General features: G+C 42.2%; 2 protein-coding genes across 2 annotated transcripts in view; both read left to right on the forward strand.

Annotated features, from left to right (window-relative positions):
* clcn6 (chloride channel 6) overlaps window positions 1–12,099 on the forward strand; it is a 34,108-nt gene extending 22,009 nt beyond the window's left edge. The window contains exons 17-23 of the mRNA XM_047367541.1: window positions 67–173; window positions 578–764; window positions 9,538–9,698; window positions 10,776–10,932; window positions 11,013–11,120; window positions 11,210–11,335; window positions 11,456–12,099. Coding sequence (XP_047223497.1) covers window positions 67–173; window positions 578–764; window positions 9,538–9,698; window positions 10,776–10,932; window positions 11,013–11,120; window positions 11,210–11,335; window positions 11,456–11,536 — 927 coding nt within the window. The 3' untranslated portion in view covers window positions 11,537–12,099. The remainder of the gene's footprint in view (window positions 1–66; window positions 174–577; window positions 765–9,537; window positions 9,699–10,775; window positions 10,933–11,012; window positions 11,121–11,209; window positions 11,336–11,455) is intronic.
* Window positions 1–21,094, forward strand: part of LOC124869598 (L-rhamnose-binding lectin SML-like) — a 137,151-nt gene that overhangs the window by 36,716 nt on the left and 79,341 nt on the right. The gene's annotated exons all lie outside the window — the stretch shown is intronic.

Genomic DNA, 21,094 nt, shown 5'->3' on the forward strand with positions numbered 1-21,094 from the left:
ATAAACAAAGATTTCAGTGGGGTGATAGTTGCTCATGATGAAGTTAAATTGATGTTTGAACTTTAGGTTGCTAAATGGACCGGAGACCTCTTCAACAAGGGCATCTATGACATCCACATCCAGCTGAAAGGAGTCCCTCTGCTGGAGTGGGAGACGGAGGTGGAGATGGACAAGTAAGATCAGATCTTAAGGAATAACATCTCCATGATCTGAGATGTTGGGTGGTCTTTGCATGTGTACAGTTTGGGTTGTTGGGATCAAGTGTAGCAGGTCACAGCTAGAAATGTGTCCCATTTTACTTTCATTCTTAATTAGAGAAGCAGCTAGTTTTAATGTCGCTCGCCTTGTTGTGGCTTAAGATTTTTGGTTTATTATTTGGGGAATATTAACAGGAGCCACAGAAACGGAGCCTCCTTGTATCAACGTCATGTCAGATAGGTTAACTTCCTTATTGGAAATCTTGTTTAAAACCATTTTTACTTAACTAATAAATCACAGAACACAACAAACTGGGCAATCTTTCCGTTTTTCATCATGAATTCTTCTTAGTTGGTATCTCCTCCCTTCATCTCTCCAGACTGACAGCCAGCGACATCATGGAGCCCAACCTGACCTACGTTTATCCCCACACTCGAGTCCAGTCTCTCGTCAGCATCCTCCGGACCACGGTCTATCACGCCTTTCCCGTGGTGACGGAAAACCGGCAGAATGAGCGGGATTTCATGAAGGGCAACATCCTGATCAGCAACAACATTTGCTTCAAGGTACACAGGTTGGGACCTAAAACGGGTCTTAGTTCAGATTTCCCTCATCCTGACAAATAAAACCCAGCAGACTCATCAACTCCAGATGCAGATTATTATTTCCTTATTGTTGTGACCACCTCAGTTACAGTTCAGAGATTTAGGTTTTTATTTGTGCACGTTTGACCAGATGTATTTCATTAATAATGTCTCATTTGCAAATGTATAAATGTACAGTGAAGTGAAAAGTGTTTGCCTCTTACAGATTTTGTCATTTTTTGTCACACTTAAATGTTTCAGATCATCGAACACTTAAATTTTGGATAAAAATAACCTGAGTAAGAAGAAAGAGCAGTTTTAATCTAAGCCGTGGATCTATGGGAAAGTTCAGCACGTTGTTTCTGATGTGGCTGGTGTTAAAGCGCTTTAACATCCCCACTGAGGGATTTTGACTCGTTCTTCTTTGTAGAAATGTTTAATTCAAACACATTAGGGTTTTTTTCCCCGTCTGACCAGCATGGTCTGTTTCTGAAATGCTGTTAGTTTCAGGTCCGATGTAACGGGACACACACCTTCCAAAACGCTCTTTTGTCTCGTTAGTTCACAGAATATTTTCCCCAAAGTCTTGGAGATCATCAAGATATATTTTTGTAAATTTGAGACGGGCCTTCATGTTCTTTTAGGTCAGCAATAGTTTTGGCCATGAAACTTTGGCCCGGGTCCTCTTTTTCCAGAGGAAAATAGGTATCTAAACCGGTTGGTTTGGATACCTTTTTTCCCTTGATGAACAAAATTATTATTTGAAAACGTCTTTTTGTATTTACTCAGGTTAAGATTTATTTGATTGAAACATTTATTTGTGACAAATAAGCAGAAACAAAAAACATCAGACTAGTGCATACCTATGAATATGTATATAAGTTTCATCAATGTTCTGTTGTTTAACACGTACAATAACAGCACTAGTAATCATTGTAAGGAGTTATGATTATTGATTAATTAATATTCATCAAGAATTATCATTTAAAATAATAATTTGAAAAATATTAATTTCTTAACCAAAAATCATGACTTACGAATAGAAATCAGAGATATCCTCTGGTGTTGTGATTATGGGCTCAAAGCTCCTTAATAATTACAAATTATTAACCAAAACCACAAACTGTCACTGTTTATTCAACCGCTTCACTGAAGGTGGAGGAACTTCGACCTTATTTTGACAGATAAATCATTCCTGCACGAAATAAACACAAACGCTTCTCTTAATTATATATATGAAGATTTATTGAAGCCAAATAATCTTGATATATAATTATTCTGGTCCAAAACCTTCACCTAACTAACAAGCACCATTCTACACAAAGGGAATAACAATGACTACCTAACAATGATAATAAAAGAAATAAATATATATATATGCGCATTTAGTGTCTATGAAGATCAAACCAGCAGTTTATGGACTAAATGTGTAATTTGGGTTAAATGGAAAGAAATCCTCCTGGTGCTGATGTCTCCATCGCAGCGATCAGCTGATAAAATGGTGGGGCCACGCCCCTTTAGCCACAACCCGCTGAACGCCCCAAATCTTGACAAAGGGTCATAAACTCTTCAGTGACATCTCTCCCAGTGACATCAGAGCTGCGACGTCTGTTGAGCTGCACATGTCAAAATATGCGACCAAAATGGATGGCCCCAACATCCCCCCTAGGTTCGAAGGGTGTGATTAATTGCAGTCTTTGAAGCTACTGGGTCCATCCATCATAGGAGCTGAGACTCAATGATCCATGATCCGTGAAGAAGCAAAAGAAATAAATAAATAAAAAAACACAAATACTGTCCTTGTGTTCCTCTTGGCAGGAACGGGAGTTCACCATTCAGTTTGTTTCTCAAAGGCCTATGACCAGGCAGGACAAGGTTAGCCTGGGCAGGACTAAACTCTGACTAACTCATACCTGTCTATGTCATTCAATGAGAAAAACACAAAAACAATACATTCACATCATCATCATCACATTCTTTTGGTCATCAGCTCTGGTAACCCTGAGACAAAGTGAAACAATAATAAACAGAAAGAAGGAAAAACAAGATAACCAAATAATAGGGTCGTCCAATTCCAGTCAGGCACGGGAATCAGTCTGTGTCATTGGCAAAGGTAGCGCTATAAACCATGGGTCAATAAATGTGAAGGAGTCAATCCTGGTTTGTAACCAACTATGCAGTGTGTTATCTTAACAAAACCAATGTTTAACATGAGTTTAGGTTTAAACAAAGTAGCTCTTTCAAATGATGATGGGATTTAACATAACTCCTGTCTCTAAACTTTTCAGATTGTAAAAGGGAAAGGAAAAAAATTAATAATAATAATAATGGAACTGTACTACTTAGGCTATCAGCCAGGTGTGTTTGTGGAGGTTGCAAGGTGTCTGCTGTGGTGGACTTTAGAATTTTCTCTACTAAATCCAGCAGAACTCGGCAAGTAGGTATCTGTGCCTCGGTGGGACTGTCTACTGATGAATCAACCTCTCTTAATAAGACTTTGCATGAAATCTCTGGCAGCATGTGTGTCCATTAAATCATTCTTAATCACTTCTGTGAGGGTCTGGAGTGCATGCAGAGGTTAATGGAAAAATAGCGTGCAACCTGCAGTTTAACACTGTGTCCTGGAAGGTAGTTATATTTTTAACAGTTCCTGTTGAAGAAAGTTGTCAGTGGTTAGTGCATGTTAGTGGGAGTTTTGAAACATGCACCTCTTTAAACTGGTCCTACGCACTGGTCTCTCCTTTACTGGACATGGAGACATGCTCTGTTCTTGGGGAGGAGAGTTCAATGTAGAACTTCGTCTGGTTCAGCAAAAGAACAGCAGCTGGGATAACGTTGTCATTTGGTGCTGACTTAATGAAGCTGCATGCCACATTCAGGAGGAATATGTTACCTCCTGCTAATTTTGGAGCTGGTTCGACCCAGTTGGTCTGAAGGTGGAACCAAAGTAATGTAACCCCCCTTCGCTGAAGCGGAGGTTGACCGATTGGCTGGGATGGTTGAAACTGGCAGCAGGTTAACCATCCTTGGATGTAGACCTGAGTGTCGTGAGACGTTGGAGGCCAGTACGCCATCTGTTGGAGGGTGTGGAGTGTGGCTTTGCAGCTCCTCTGGCACCCTACAGGAGAGTAATGGGCGTAAGCTAATTCGACTCCCCTTTGGTCTGTTGGAACAATGCTGAACTCATGGGAGAGCTGTTTGATGCCAATCTGGACACTGGAGGTGCACACTCTGGCTCTCTTAAGGAGAGGGCGGAGCCTGTCTGCTAAGAGGAGTGTGTGGCTGTGTTGTGCCTCAGTTAAAAGGGGATCTTCTTGGCACATGTGGTCATACCGCTCTCTACCAGTTGATAATTTCTCTAGCCAGAAAGCTAGAAGCACTTCTGGTACGAACATGGTTTCCAGGTGTACATCTTCCACCACTTTGGGGTTGTGAGGTTTCACACCTGGGTTCTTTAAAGAGTGAGGAAATGATGCATGAGTGCATCTGGGAGGAGTTTTCTGGGTTGCTGGGTGCAGATGTGTCTCAGAGGTGCCCATGACCGGCTTTGACGAGGGCCTGAGAGGCTCTTTGGGCTCTTCTAAGCTGGTGACCTGATTGGTCACAACAGATCGTTCGCTGCTTGCACCCAGTGGGTTTGGCACCTCCGCCTGGACCCAGAGTTGGTCCTGGTGGCGGTCAATGAGAGGGGCCATCCTGCCCAGCAGGTCCTGACCACCAAGAAAAAGCTCTGTGTTCAATGTGCACATATAGATGGGGTGCACCAGAGTCATGTCTTTGAGTGTGATGTCCATCTGCACCCAGCTGGTGATGCTTACATCACAAGCTTCAGCCTGAAATGGTTTACTGAGGGAGAGCATGGCTCTACTCACCTCCTCAAACAAGACTGAGCCCATCAGGCTGATCTCTGATCCTGTTTTAAAATGGAAACTCAGTTTGACACGTCCTCCTATACTGGTGAGATAGTATAGGTAACCTGTATGTTCATTTTGGTTCAGTTTACCTAAGAACCTTGGAGAAATGGTTTGTGGTGTTTCTCCTGGAGAGGTCCCAAGGGGTTCTTGGAGTTTCCCAGGTTTGTCTCTCCATCTGATCAGGTAGCCTCTGATGGCTGTGGAGACTGGGTCCACGCCTAGTCGTGCTGGCGGGGGTTTTGGATCCGGTTTCACCGTATGGTCAGCTGCCTCTAATGATGGTGGAGGTTGGGCGCATGCCTGGCGCACTGCTTCTGTCAGAATCTTGTGGTCGGCCACCTCCATCTCTCTCCTCGGGTTCCATCCTACATGTTGACTCCAACCTTTACCGTCAGGCTTACCTTTGGGCCTCACATGATGGTCAGGTCATCTGTTCGACCGGAAGTGGTCCAGCAACTTTGACTGTGGTTGATACAAGTACCACCACCCCGGTCCAGCTGACCGAACATAAGTTGTTCCTTTAACCTGTTCTTAACATGGGTTCTGTTTGAAGGCATTTCTCTGCCTTCTAACGCACCACTGTCTTCTCCTGTGTGGACCTGTAAAACTCTAACCTCACCCTGTGATCCATTAGTAGGGCTGGCACGTGTTTCCCACGCCATCTGAGCGTATTTACAGATCTCTTGCATGGTGAGGGTTTTTGTTCTACAGTACATAGTAACATCGTAACGTGCGCTTTCATGAAGATTGTGGAGGAACAGAGATTTAAAAGCATGTTCCACCTCTATGCCAGGAGCATTACCACCTTGGAAGTAAGCGGCTCTCAGGCGCTGGTGATACTCTCTGGGTGCTTCACTTTTATTTTGCTGGATAGCCAAAGCAACAAGTGCTGTGGAGGCCCGGTCCGTGTACACAGAATATTCTTCCCTTAAAGCTTCGCAGAGGGTTGAATAATGGTCTCGGACTGCAAGGGGCAGGCTCTCCATGAAAACATGGACGCTCCTGGATGTTGTCTTCCGGATGAGCTTCAATTTTTCTTGTGCTGATGGGCAGCACAGGTCTAAAAGGCAGCGTTCGACTTCTCTAAGATAATCATCAATGTTTGATTCCTTATTATTAGGGTCAAAATGCTCAATGTCTTGGGCAAGAGACTCAAGTTGGCGTGTGCACTATCCACTCTCACGGATTGGTGCTGGCCCATCTGAGTCATCAACTGAAGGTTCACTCCTGCTGCATCCCCCGTGTGTCAGGGCATCACGCTTCACCCTTGGGGGAGGCACTGGAGGCTGCTCATGGTACAATGGTGGGCCCTGTGCTCCCGGGAATCGAGTCCTGGGCAGCGGTTGAGTGCGGTATGAGAAACCTAAGTCCCCGAGACGGCTCTCATGTCACCTTGGCGGAGATGAGGGATTGCAGAGCTGGGTTCTGCAAGTCAAGTTTGAAGGTTGCTCGCCCCTAAAACCTGAACCATTTACCTCTAGTGAGTCCACCGCCAGGTATTGTTCATGGCTGTCTACTACAGTGGGGTGGGACACCGCACCACTGAATGTAATCTGCCTACTCATACCTGTTCTGGACTCTGTGGATGTGTGGCAAAACCACAAGCTTGGGAAGGTTGTCTCTGGAGAGCAGCTTCTATGTTTTATAGCTCTGAGTGGAAGGTTCTCTCAGGGTGTTGCATGTGTGGCTCACCTTCAGAGGTTTCAACCTGTGAGACAGGATTTATCTCCACACCCCAGTCCTCTGGGGATGGGGGTGTATCCTGGCTACGCTCAGCTACCTCCAACCTTCTGGCTGCTTCCAACCTCTCTTCCACTTCTAACAGTTCACACCTACAGGGGTTGGACAATGAAACTGAAACACCTGGTATTAGACCACAATAATTTATTAGTATGGTGTAGGGCCTCCTTTTGCGGCCAATACAGTGTCAATTCATCTTGAGAATGACATATACAAGTCCTGCACAGTGGTCAGAGGGATTTTAAGCCATTCTTCTTGCATGATAGTGGCCAGGTCACTACGTGATAATGGTGGAGGAAAACATTTCCTGACTCGCTCCTCCAAAACACCCCAAAGTGGCTCAAAAATATTTAGATCTGGTGACTGTGCAGGCCATGGGAGATGTTCACCTTCACTTTCATGTTCATCAAACCAATCTTTCACCAGTCTTGCTGTGTGTATTGGTGCACCGCCTTCAGGATACAATGTTTGAACCATTGGATGCACATGGTCCTCAAGAATGGTTCGGTAGTCCTTGGCAGTGACGCGCCCATCTAGCACAAGTATTGGGCCAAGGGAATGCCATGATATGACAGCCCAAACCATCACTAATCCACTCCCATGCTACACTCTGGGCATGCAACAGTCTGGGTGGTACGCTTCTTTGGGGCTTCTCCACACCGTAACTCTCCCGGATGTGGGGAAAACATTAAAGGTGGACTCATCAGAGAACAATACATGTTTCACATTGTCCACAGCCCAAGATTTGTGCTCCTTGCACCGTTGAAACCGACGTTTGGCATTGGCATGAGTGACCAAAGGTTTGGCTATAGCAGCCCGGCTGTGTATATTGACCCTGTGAAGCTCCCGACGGACAGTTCTGGTGGAAACAGGAGAGTTGAGGTGCACATTTAATTCTGCCGTGATTTGGGCAGCCGTGGTTTTATGTTTTTTGGATACATCCCTTTCAGACAGCTTCCTCTTGCGTCCACAGTAAATCCTGCTGGATGTGGTTCGTCCTTCTTGGTGGTATGCAGACATTACCCTGGATACCGTGGCTCTTGATACATCACAAAGACTTGCTGTCTTGGTCACAGACGTGCACCAACAATTTGTCCTTTTTTGAACTCTGGTATGTCACCCATAATGTTGTGTGCATTTCAATATTTTGAGCAAAACTGTGCTCTTACCCTGCTAATTGAACCTTCACACTCTGCTCTTACTGATGCAATGTGCAATCAATGAAGACTGGCTACCAGGCTGGTCCAATTTAGCCTTGAAACCTCCCACACTAAAATGACAGGTGTTTCAGTTTCATTGTCCAACCCCTGTAGTTGCCTCTGCTGTCTGCAAAGTATTATTCAGCATAAACTGTAGTTTAAAACACTGTTCAACTTCCAACCTGACCCTTCGCTGATATAAAAGAGTGAGCTGTCCTAACACGTCGGCCACCTCTGTATCTTTTGGTGGGTTCTTAATGACTTGGAGCAATTCCTGTATCTTTGCTTCACAATCCTCAATGCTATAATCATTAAGAGCTTTAAGCTCCTCTGATGACAATAAAATCAAAGCTCCTATTGCTTCCTGTGCCTGCATTTCTGTGGGGCCCTCCTGACTCACATCTCCAGCTGCAGTCTGGGATGTTTTCTCCATCTTTGGCCAAAATGCACAACAACAAACAAGGTGTTCAGCTATGAATGACCACTAAAATTACCAGTAGTGACAATTAGCAGTAACACAAACAGACTAAGCTGTCTAGTTTTGAATGATCACTAAAATCAATTAGCAGCAACACAAACAGACTAAGCACTCAGCTAGCTGTGTGATTCATATATATATATCTTACAGGTGTATAGGTTTGCTTAAAATGGGCACAGGTTTGACCGTTCAAACTGTGGCTTACCTAAGTCTATGTATGCTTTAATGGAATTTATCAAGCAAAACACACACAAAAACATTTTTGAAGCAAAACCCACATTTTTAAATAAAATTTTAAAGGTGGGATAAATAAAACTAAAACATTCAATGCTATTCTTAGCTTCAAATGAATATTAGTGATGCATACTATGGGTTATTTACTTTCTTGCAGGACCTACCAAGTTAGACAACTAAAGTTAGTTATGCGAGTCTGGTTAAAACACGCTTCACACACACAAGAAAACCCAGCAAAAATGCATAAATTTCAGAGCAGAAGTGGCAATAAATGATCAATAACTTGATTTTAGCTCAAGCTATGTCCTTTGATCATCGGTGATGGGATCATCTGCCTGTGTTAATAAAACTAATCAAATTAGTTAAATTCTGTGGCAGCAACAGTAATTTTCATTAGAGACCACAAGGTAGCTCTAAACACCTGTCTGCAGCGGAGAAAATCCTGTTGCAACTGCAATTCACTCAATGGCCACCAGACGGAGGTGTTTCTTTCTCCCTGACTGGGAGTGTTAGTTACAGCTGTAGTTACACCAACAGACACTAACAGCATATAGTAGGATGCCTCCTACTGTGCCAGGAATTTTGGTTGCTCTGGCAACAAGCTGACAGCTCTAAGCCAACAGGGGTTGCTTTGACAAGCTGGCAATTTACATTGAATTTCACCATAAACTACACAAAACGTCCACCTTGTGTCTACAAAAGCACCTTAGAAAAACTATTATTACTATTAGGAGTATATTATTACTTCTCTGCAGTAGAATTGAGCCAATATTAGTCAAGAAACATTCTCCAGCTTACAACTGCAAAATTTTACCAAATCTCACAACAGAGTTTCCAGGATATCACAATTGTGTTACTTCGTGCAATAGTGGTATCTGTCATTTCAAGGCCCACCCAGGGACGCCATAATGTAAGGATTATGATTATTGATTAATTAATATTCATCAAGAATTATAATTTTAAATAATAACTTGATGAATATTAATTAATCAATAATCATAATCCTTACATCATATTATTATGGAAAATAAGATTAAAAAAATTATATTTTAGTGAAACTGACCTAAAAACACACATGCATAGTTATATTGTTTTGCTTTTGAATGCCAGGATGTTACCTTAATAAACCTTAGTGATCTGACCTGTCTGCATGTCCAGAAATATAACAGTAACTTAATCTTCTCTGGTAGAAATCCAACATTGTTTCGCGTGCGGCAGAGCAGCGGCGCCGCTGCCATTCGATGAAATCGTACCCGTCCAGCGAGCTGAGGAACGTTTGTGACGAGCAGAACGCCGCAGTGGAACCCGCCGAGGAGGGAGAGGACCTGCTTCAGCAGATGCTGGAGAGAAGGTGGGTAGAAGTTTCAGTGGGAAACAGAAGGGTGTTGCACCAATGCAGCAACATTTCGGTTTTAAACAGGCCTCAAAATCTCAAGTTTAGGCTTTAAATAAACGTATTCAGAAACTGTTGATATTTTTACTTCATTTAAAAAAAATCTTAATTCACATAAGAAACAAAAACTATAATATAAACAGAAATAATTTGAACATAAACTGCACATCAGAACAAAGGAAGAACTTAGTTAAAAATGTCTGTGTGTCACTAAAAATATTGTTTCTGAGAGTTTCTAATCCTACAGAAACGGGTCGTTCCGCCTGACGGACTTCGTTCTGTTGTTACTTTAACTACGATTCAAAATACCACAGTTTTACTTTATCTCAGTAATTACACAAAAACTAATAGCAAAACCTGATTTAATCTTAAATGTAACCCTGCTCCTGTAGTTTCCAGTCCATGACTTCCCAAGTTTTTTGTAACCAGAGATATTCCCAAACTGTTGAATTTGACTTTCTCCTGAGGAGAAAATGCAGCAGCTTTCTTCCAGCCAGCTAACCGGCACTAAGCAGCAACAGGCAGGGGAAGGGCAACACTGAGTCTCTTTAAAATGACTTTAAACTGTAGAAACCATGGGATACCTTGGCATCAGTAACTGCTCATTGCATGAAAAATGAACTTCTAATGAAAGTATTTCAGAACCATGAATACCAAAATGAATTATTTTCCACAACAGAGTGATGTTTGTTTTTCTGAGGTCAATTAAGGAATTTGGAGACTTCTCTGATACATTTTCAATTTTTTTTGGTTGGGAGACCTAAAAATTAGAAAAGATAACCAATTTTTTCCACTATAAAATTTGAATAAGGTCTGTGGTTTAGTTTGACATTTCCGCTGCACTTTTATGACAAATGGTGCAGAAATGGTTGATGGACAAAAACACAGAAGAATAAAAATAACATTTAAACTGTTTGCATCATATAAAATGGGTTTATTCTTCCTATCAATCCAACAGAATCAGTAAAATGCAGGATATTCTTTCTGCTGACGGGGAACCAGCTCTCCTCTGAGTCTGTTTCTGTCTGTGTTCAGGTACGCTCCCTACCCAAACCTTTACCCAGACCAGTCCCCCAGTGAGGAGTGGACCATGGAAGAGCGATTCAGACCGCTCACCTTCCACGGCCTGATTCTACGATCCCAACTGGTCAACCTGCTCATCCGAGGCGTCTGCTACTCCGAGACCCAGTCGGTGAGTCGGATGTTCAGGTGCTTTTGTTTAAAAATATAACTTTAATCACTTTTAATGATAGAAGTCTCCATCTGATGTAGAGTGCCACTCAGCCCAGGCTGTCGTTCGCAGAAATGACTGAAGATTACCCACGTTACCCGGACATCCATGAAGTGGACCTCGCCCTGCTCAATCCCCGGATGATAGTGGTACGATCTGTTCTGCTAGTGAATAACAGCGATGAAAAAAGTTTAATGCAATCTGATTTAGAGCTGAATGATAATCCCTGTGTTGCTAGGATGTTACGCCCTACATGAACACAAGCCCGTACACAGTTTCACCGAACACCCGGATCTCCCAGGTGTTCAACCTGTTCAGAACCATGGGCCTTCGCCACCTTCCAGTGGTCAATGCTGTTGGAGAAGTAAGTTCTCCCCAAACAGTTGGTGCTTTGTTTAGCTGCCGCTGTAGAGGCTTCGTAGACACTATGTTGATGTAGAAACTTGTCTGTTTTGTGTCTGAACAAACTCTTTGTTTATTTCAGATTGTTGGAATAATCACAAGACATAATTTAACCCACGAGTTCCTGGTGGCCAAACTACGACAGCACTACATCACCATTTGACCCGACGTTCTGACACCACTCTTAACCCTTTGTTTTGGTTTGTCTCTTAACTTCATTAAAGCATTCCAGAAACCAACAAGGCACACCCCACAACCACAGAGAAGATGCTTTCAGATTGCAGGAGCCTTTTCTAATAATCATCAGAGGGAGTTCCTCCACTTAGTTTAGGTCCGCACAGTAAGAGCTTTCACAGACTGCAGCCAGAAAATTAGCTTTTTTTAGCTTCGACCACAGAAAACAAACTTTCTTTGCCTAATAGAAACCATCAGCTGTCAGAGCTGTGTCTCTGCAGGTTCTAGTGATCTGCTAAACGTATTAGTGGAAGCATGGAGACAAACATGCATAATACACTTAAAAAAACATCGACAACATTCCTTAACATCTGCATCTAAAAACATAAACCAAACCAATCAGAATGGAGCGAGGCTTCACTCGGTGCAGACATAGCAGCATGGTTGTCATCTGTCACCCACTGAAAGATCTGGGGAAGACCTCGGCACTTCTCTCCAACCAGGGATGAGCATGATGTTCCATTTTCTCCTTTCAGAAGCACTTTATGACCACAAAAGTTGGAATAACCCTGTTTGGATGTAGTTTGGGCATCATGCAGACTATCTAAATGGATTTTAAGAGTTTGATTTGCAAAGAGCTGGCATGTCAGCAAGAGGCAGCAGAGGGATGAAGCGGTTAATCCAAAGTCTCATATCAACTCATTGCAAATTTCAGCTCTTCCATAAATGTGGATGGTCTGCATGTGGACCAACATTGTGTTTAAATCAGACCAGTCTTTTTTGCCTCCTAATGGTTTATTAGTTTCTTATTTTCATTTTGTTTTGTTTTAATGAGTAAGGTTAACTGCTTATCTTTAAGTTATTTACTGACCTACCTTTAACACATCTGCCAGTCAGCTATGATTCATAAGTAAAACAGCTCTGTAGGGGGAAGACTAGTCTGGTAACCATCCATCTAACTGTCTTTCTAAAGTGTCAGCCTCCATTCACGCCTGACACTAAGATTTCTCCAAAGCTAGCTGATCACATACAGACAGCCCTAAATACATCTGTAAACCTTCAGAGGTGACATTTACAGGGGTTGGACAATGAAACTGAAACACCTGGTTTTAGACCACAATAATTTATTAGTATGGTGTAGGGCCTCCTTTTGCGGCCAATACAGCGTCAATTCGTCTTGGGAATGACATATACAAGTCCTGCACAGTGGTCAGAGGGATTTTAAGCCATTCTTCTTGCAAGATAGTGGCCAGGTCACTACGTGATACTAGTGGAGGAAAACGTTTCCTGACTCGCTCCTCCAAAACACCCCAAAGTGGCTCAATAATATTTAGATCTGGTGACTGTGCAGGCCATGGGAGATGTTCAACTTCACTTTCATGTTCATCAAACCAATCTTTCACCAGTCTTGCTGTGTATATTGGTGCATTGTCATCCTGATACACGGCACCGCCTTCAGGATACAATGTTTGAACCATTGGATGCACATGGTCCTCAAGAATGGTTCGGTAGTCCTTGGCAGTGACGCGCCCATCTAGCACAAGTATTGGGCCAAGGGAATGCCATGATATGCCAGCCCAAACCATCACTGATCCACCCCTATGCTTCACTCTGGGCATGCAACAGTCTGGGTGGTACGTTTCTTTGGGGCTTCTGCACACCGTAACTCTCCTGGATGTGGGGAAAACAGTAAAGGTGGACTCATCAGAGAACAATACATGTTTCACATTGTCCACAGCCCAAGATTTGCGCTCCTTGCACCATTGAAACCAATGTTTGGCATTGGCATGAGTGACCAAAGGTTTGGCTATAGCAGCCCGACGGACAGTTCTGGTGAAAACAGGAGAGTTGAGGTGCACATTTAATTCTGCCGTGATTTGGGCAGCTGTGGTTTTATGTTTTTTGGATACAATCCGGGTTAGCACCCGAACATCCCTTTCAGAAAGCTTCCTCTTGCGTCCACAGTTAACCTTGTTGGATGTGGTTCGTCCTTCTTGGTGGTATGCTGACATTACCCTGGATACCGTAGCTCTTGATACATCACAAAGACTTGCTGTCTTGGCCACGGATACACCAGCAATACGTGCACCAACAATTTGTCCTCTTTTGAACTCTGGTATGTCACCCATTATGTTGTGTGCATTTCAATATTTTGAGCAAAACTGTGCTCTTACCCTGCTAATTGAACCTTCACACTCTGCTCTTACTGGTGCAATGTGCAATCAATGAAGACTGGCTACCAGACTGGTCCAATTTAGCCATGAAACCTCCCACACTAAAATGACAGGTGTTTCAGTTTCATTGTCCAACCCCTGTACATCTGCATTGGTTTAGCCGTCTGAATGCAGTCAAACCTGAAACACCAAAGAATCCCCTCTAACGTGACGAGACTCCCTTCTAGCAGCAGATCTGTGACCTGGAGGTTTCACTGCGGCTGGACAATGTGAAATACAGTCATCTGAGGGATTATTTAACAAATAAGATTAGTTTCTGGTAGAAATGCATCATAATTTGGGATAATAGGATCTGCTGTGGGTGAGTTTCCTCTCTGGTGTTTGTTTTGACAAGGGTAAGCTTTTATCAGAATTTATTATCAGCAATTCATCATAAGAACGTTAATTAAATGAACGAACCACAAAAACAAAGATTTTTAATATATTTGACATGACCAAAATATTTTGTCCTGTTTAGTTCGGTTGAATGACTTAATGCGCTGGTGTATTAAAGTAACCTTTTTGATAATAGATGAGCATTATTTCTATGGTAGTGTTTAAGCTTGAAGCTCTTGCTGTAGGCGGTGATGTTTTGCCAAAGAGACTGAAATGTTTCAAACACTTTAGATCATCACGGTTATTGCAATAAAGATCACAAAAGATCTAAGGTCCATATGACCCGCCCTAGTTCTGTTTTTAGGTTGAACCCGATGTGTTAACTGGTTTAAAATGTCCGCTGTTTGTTGCAAAGCAACAGTATGAACTCTGAAGCACCGTGTCACATGTTTGCTCGCATATTAAGGCAGGGCTCTGCGTGCGAGAAAGGTGAGGCTGCCAATGGGCTGTCAGATTTCCATCTCTTACCGTCAAAATCTTTATTGTCTGTGCGCTGACACGTGGCTCTGTTAATTTATTCTGCTTCTGTCACATGACTTCTCTTAAGCTACACACCGTAGCTCATCAATATATTGTAACTGAAAAAACCTTAAATTGTACAATCCAGACCAGCCTCAAACATGTTGATGTAATGTCATCTGCTGATGTCATTAGACACATGAAGTTACAGAGACATCTGCAGACATGTTGATGTCCTGTTTGTTGCTCTGCTTACAGTCCCCACCGTGACGTGGAGATGTGTTTATTTGCATGAAATGTGATCAATCAGGACAGATTTTAATGCTCATGTGATCGATTGGGATTTTATCTGAATCAGCCAGATTAATGCCAGGTCTCTGATTAAAAGAAAGAGGTGTTATTCTATCTTAGGGATATATTTACAAGTTTATTAAAATTAGTGTGAAACAATACCAACAAATAAAAAGTAGGATCTTCTTTGTTTTGAATAGAAAAATAGCAAATCCTTATATTGGTTATGAAAGTCTTGGATCAGATCAGACCAGCGAGAGGTCTGCAAATACAATTTCAGAAAATCTGGAAATATATGTCCAGATATATATCTACAGGTCCTTCTCAAAATATTAGCATATTGTGATAAAGTTAATTATTTTCCATAATGTCGTGATGAAAATTTAACATTCATATATTTTAGATTCATTGCACACTAACTGAAATATTTCAGGTCTTTTATTGTCTTAATACGGATGATTTTGGCATACAGCTCATGAAAACCCAAAATTCCTATCTCACAAAATTAGCATATCATTAAAAGGGTCTCTAAACGAGCTATGAACCTAATCATCTGAATCAACGAGTTAACTCTAAACACCTGCGAAAGATTCCTGAGGCCTTTAAAACTCCCAGCCTGGTTCATCACTCAAAACCCCAATCATGGGTAAGACTGCCGACCTGACTGCTGTCCAGAAGGCCACTATTGACACCCTCAAGCAAGAGGGTAAGACACAGAAAGAAATTTCTGAACGAATAGGCTGTTCCCAGAGTGCTGTATCAAGGCACCTCAGTGGGAAGTCTGTGGGAAGGAAAAAGTGTGGCAGAAAACGCTGCACAACGAGAAGAGGTGACCGGACCCTGAGGAAGATTGTGGAGAAGGGCCAATTCCAGACCTTGGGGGACCTGCAGAAGCAGTGTACTGAGTCTGGAGTAGAAACATCCAGAGCCACCGTGCACAGGCGTGTGCAGGAAATGGGCTACAGGTGCCGCATTCCTCAGGTCAAGCCACTTTTGAACCAGAAAAAGCGGCAGAAGCGCCTGACCTGGGCTACAGAGAAGCAGCACTGGACTGTCGCTCAGTGGTCCAAAGTACTTTTTTCGGATGAAAGCAAATTCTCCATGTCATTCGGAAATCACGGTGCCAGAGTCTGGAGGAAGACTGGGGAGAAGGAAATGCCAAAATGCCAGAAGTCCAGTGTCAAGTACCCACAGTCAGTGATGGTCTGGGGTGCCGTATCAGCTGCTGGTGTTAGTCCACTGTGTTTTATCAAGGGCAAGGTCAATGCAGCTAGCTATCAGGAGATTTTGGAGCACTTCATGCTTCCATCTGCTGAAAAGCTTTATGGAGATGAAGATTTCATTTTTCAGCACGACCTGGCACCTGCTCACAGTGCCAAAACCACTGGTAAATGATTTACTGACCATGGTATCACTGTGCTCAATTGGCCTGCCAACTCTCCTGACCTGAACCCCATAGAGAATCTGTGGGATATTGTGAAGAGAACGTTGAGAGACTCAAGACCCAACACTCTGGATGAGCTAAAGGCCGCTATCGAAGCATCCTGGGCCTCCATAAGACCTCAGCAATGCCACAGGCTGATTGCCTCCATGCCACGCCGCATTGAAGCAGTCATTTCTGCAAAAAGATTCCCGACCAAGATTGAGTGCATAACTGTACATGATTATTTGAAGGTTGACGTTTTTTGTATTAAAAACACTTTTCTTTTATTGGTCGGATGAAATATGCTAATTTTCTGAGATAGGAATTTTGGGTTTTCATGAGCTGTATGCCAAAATCATCCGTATTAAGACAATAAAAGACCTGAAATATTTCAGTTAGTGTGCAATGAATCTAAAATATATTAATGTTAAATTTTCATCAATACATTATGGAAAATAATTAACTTAATCACAATATGCTAATATTTTGAGAAGGACCTGTATACGTCTCTCCTTTCTGGTTCCACCATGATTCGGGTAAAGTGAAAGCATGAGCCTGAAATGTAGGTAGAAATCTGAGCTGCAGAAAGCACGGTGCAATAGTCTTCATCAGTAGTTCTCCTGCAAGCTGAAGGTTCTTCAAAGATTCTCTTTGGACTTTCGCTGCTTTTTCCATCAATCCTTGTCCTGACTATTTCCAGAGGGAATCTCTTTGTTGATGGTAGTTACGTTGCTGAATTCGTTACTTGAAAGATTGTTGGATCCTTCAGGCTTAAGATTGCTTCATAATTTAAGGGATGGCATTATGATGACTGTTTTGTAAAGAAACAATTTCAATCGGTTCAAATTGATTCTCTTTTATTTTGCATTGTGGTTGTGTCACTGTTGCACTTTTCTTTGTCTTTATGTTTTAATTTACTGGGAGGTTGACTGGAAAACATGCACTAAAAGCAAACTGGACGGGTTTGTCAGGTTCTGCAGCGTAACCGGACCTCAGTACACGTTAATTCATTCTGAGCTGCAAATGCTGTGACGTTGCTAACCCCTTCAGCAGCCAGTCAGTCAGTCGGCGTGTTTGCACTAATTTATTGTATAATTCTTTTTATTCTCACTAAAGTCAGTGTTACAGGAGCGAAGAGGATCCTGTCTTTAAGTCTCAGGTGGTGAAAACCACGATTAGATTATGTTTTATGGATTTAAAGCATTGAATATTTAAAAGTTCTAGACTTCACGTTGGATTTTCTGATCTCGCGTTCTGGTACCTTTCACTCTCATTCCAGAACAAAACCAATAAGAACAAACCCAACTGAAATGAAGTGAACATTTCTCTTTTTAATAAGGTCCATTTACGACAGAGTGATGGAATAATTTGTGATTTAAAGGCACCTATCTGTATATGTACCTCGGATATTGTTTTTTTTAAATTTTATTAAAGAATTTTTTTTTATATAAGTTTATTTTGGTTTTTTGTTGCCTAAACTTGTAAAAAAATGTAGTCATGCAGTTTTGTTAATAAATATTCCAGTTATTTCAAAGCCTGTTTATGATCTGGGACCTGCAAAGGCAATTAGTTCACAATTTTTCACTTTAATATATTCCAGCTGGTTTCCTGAAGATTTGTTTGTACAAATGTACACACTCGCACAAAAACTGAAGAAACAAACTGTTTTGTGCCTTCATTATTGCTGAAATAAAGTTTCTTTTTTTGTCCACCATATAAAGTGTTCTTTTTGCTTTTTGTTTTCACAAGACATGGAGGGATTACTAACAACCGATAACCCTCCTGAAGGTAACCAACAGCATCCCCTTGCAGATTTCTTTTGTTTTTTTGGTCCCAGTTAAATGTTTCAGAGCATAAAAACAAATGTTACGTTCAAACAAAGATAACCTGAGTGAGTACAAAAACAGTTTTTAATTCATTAAGGGAAAAATGGATGGTTTCGACATAGGACCAGGTTTCAAACAGCCTGGTCCTATTTAAGAAAAGTGCTCTTCTTGTTAAATCATGAATTAGCTTTTATTTACCACATTTTTTTTAAGAATAACTCAATTCAACTAGCCAAGTCTAGCCTGCCAGACATGTATAATCGAGACATATAGGAACCTAACAACACGAAGTAGGCTTGAAGGTATCAAAATGCAACAGATCATCTAAAGAAATTCAAGATCAGATGAGAAACAATGTGACTGATATGTCAGTCTAGAAAGAGTTGCAAGACATTTCTACAGTTAAGGTCAGAGTTCATTATTCAACAATAAAAGACTGGGCAAATATGGCCTCCACGGGAGACTTCTAGGGCAAAACCACTGCTGACCCTAAAGAACATGAAGGTCCGTCTCTCATTTACCAAACATATCTTGATGATCCCCAAGACTTGTGGGGAAATATTCTGTGGACTGAAGAGATGAAGTCTTCAGTTGAACTTTTAGTGGAAATGTGATGTTCTGGAGTCTGAGTGAACCCTGAGTTCTGTTTTTTACCAGAAAGGAGAATACCCCGCCGTCAGTGCATGAATGCAAGTGTATTTTGGTGATACAGCAAAACAATGATCCAAAGCACATCAGCGAGTCTATCTCTGAATGGCAAAAAAAAACCTAAACTCTTGTACTGGCCTAGTCAAAGTCTGGACTTAAATCTGATTGAGATGTAGTGGCATGATCTTAAATGGGCTGTTCATGCTCCACATGTGGCTGAATTAAAAGTTCCTCCACAGTGATGTAAACTGACTTACTGCCAGGTATCACAAATGTTTCATAGCAGTCGTGGTTACATGACTGTGTTTTGTTTTTACTCAGGTTATCTATGTCTAATGTCAAAATATTTAAGGGGTCAAATACTTTTTACAACACTAAGGCCCTGACCTTCAAAGATCTCAAACAGGGGGCGCTAAATTGCTTTTACCAAAAAAAATGCACGTGTAATAAGTTGGTGTGTTAGGCACGAATGTCAAAGATTGCACGTACAATGGATAACAGGTGCGAAAGAGATACAAACCGCCCTATTTAAATGAGGAATCTGTGTGTGCTACTGGCTGGCTGCTACTGCCCCCAACCGAACTAGAGGAAAAGTAAACAGATCCTCTGCTGTGTTGCTTGAGCGATGCAGGGGTTGTTGCTGCATCATTATAAATGATCCAGATGTAGATTTTGTCCTGTTCCATTCTGCTCCTGATTTACTGGACTGTTACAGTTTGTTAACTTTTGTCATCGCCATTCACAGCAGCAGGTTTGTCATCTCAGCCTCTGCCCTGATGAGATCATGTCCCCTTGTGCAGGGCAAGTTTGAAGTTGTTCTGTGGGCAGGTGCTTTATGTTTGGGGTCCGGATGGACCCATTGAGGCAAAGACTACGTCCTGCTTCACGTTTGATCAGAATGGCTGAGGTGGAAGATAAAACATTGGAGGTGTTACTGGACAGCTGTGGGTCAAAGGAGGATGGGATGTCTGTTTGTCTGTGAGCAGGAGAGGAGGATGCTGAGCTTGTTTCTGAACTGAACCTATTGAAGAATGTGTTCAGTTCATTGGCTCTGTCCAGACCTCCATTGGTCTGATCATCCTTCTGCTTGAAGTCTGTGATCTTCTTCCTCCCTGACCACACATCTCTGATATTGTTTTGCTGGAGCTTGCTCTCCAGCTTCTTCTTGTACACCTCCTTGCCATCTCTTATCTTGACTTTAAGTTGCTTCTATATACTCTTCAATAATTCTCTGTCTCCCTCTCTGAAGGCTATTTTTGTCTTGTTAAGCAGGTCCTTCAGGTCACTGGTGATCCAGGGTTTGTTATTGGGGAAGCATCTCACGGTTCTGGTGGGGATGATGTTATCCATACAGAAGTTTATATAGTCGGTTACACACTCAGTCATGGCATTGATGTCCTCTCCATGTGGCTGGCACAGTGCGTCCCAGTCTGTAGCCTCAAAGCAACCTTGCATGGCTTCTTCAGCTTCCTGTGACCATTTTCTCACAGTCCTCTTTATTACAGGTTGTCTATGAACAAGGGGCTTATATTTCGAGCAGAGAAAAACAAGATTGTGATCTGATTTGGCTAGAGGAGGTCTTGCTGTAGAGATGTATGAGTCCTTGACATTTTCAAAAAACAAATCCAATGTTTTGTTTTCTCTCGTAGAGCAGCTGACAAACTGTAGAAATGTTGGAAGTGTAACAGAGAGTGAAGCATGGATAAAATCACCAGATATTGCCACAAACGCATTGGGGTGTTGTGGCTGTAGCTTAGCAACAACTGAGCTGATGGCATCACATGCAGTGTCGGCAACAGCTAAAGGTGGAACGTAAACTGTTGACAAAATAACACTGATGAACTCTCTGGGTAAATAATATGGAAGAAAACTTGCTGCTAACAGTTTAATATCTGGACTGCAGAGACGACACTTCACAGTAACATGTCCTGGATGACACCATCTGTTGTTCACAAGCACTGCCAGTCTACCTCCTTTACATTTGCCGCTCCTCTTTAAATCTCTGTCTGCTCGTATGGTCAGAAAGCCTGGCAGAGAGACGCTGGAGTTGGGGATATGATCCTGCAGCCATGTCTCAGTGAAACACATAATACTGCATGCCTGGTACTCTGGCTGGGTCCTTTGTAGGGCTTGGAGTTCATCCAACTTGTTTCCCAACGATCTCACATTGCTCATCATAATCGATGGAAGAGATGGTTTGAAATTCCTCCTTCTCTCTCTTCTCTTTGCTCCTGCTCTGCATCCATGGTGCCTCCTTTTCAACTCAATAGGGATTGAGGGTTGTAGTTGAA

This window comes from Girardinichthys multiradiatus, chromosome 1 (assembly GCF_021462225.1).
Source record: "Girardinichthys multiradiatus isolate DD_20200921_A chromosome 1, DD_fGirMul_XY1, whole genome shotgun sequence".
NCBI classification, from domain to species: Eukaryota; Metazoa; Chordata; class Actinopteri; order Cyprinodontiformes; family Goodeidae; genus Girardinichthys; species Girardinichthys multiradiatus.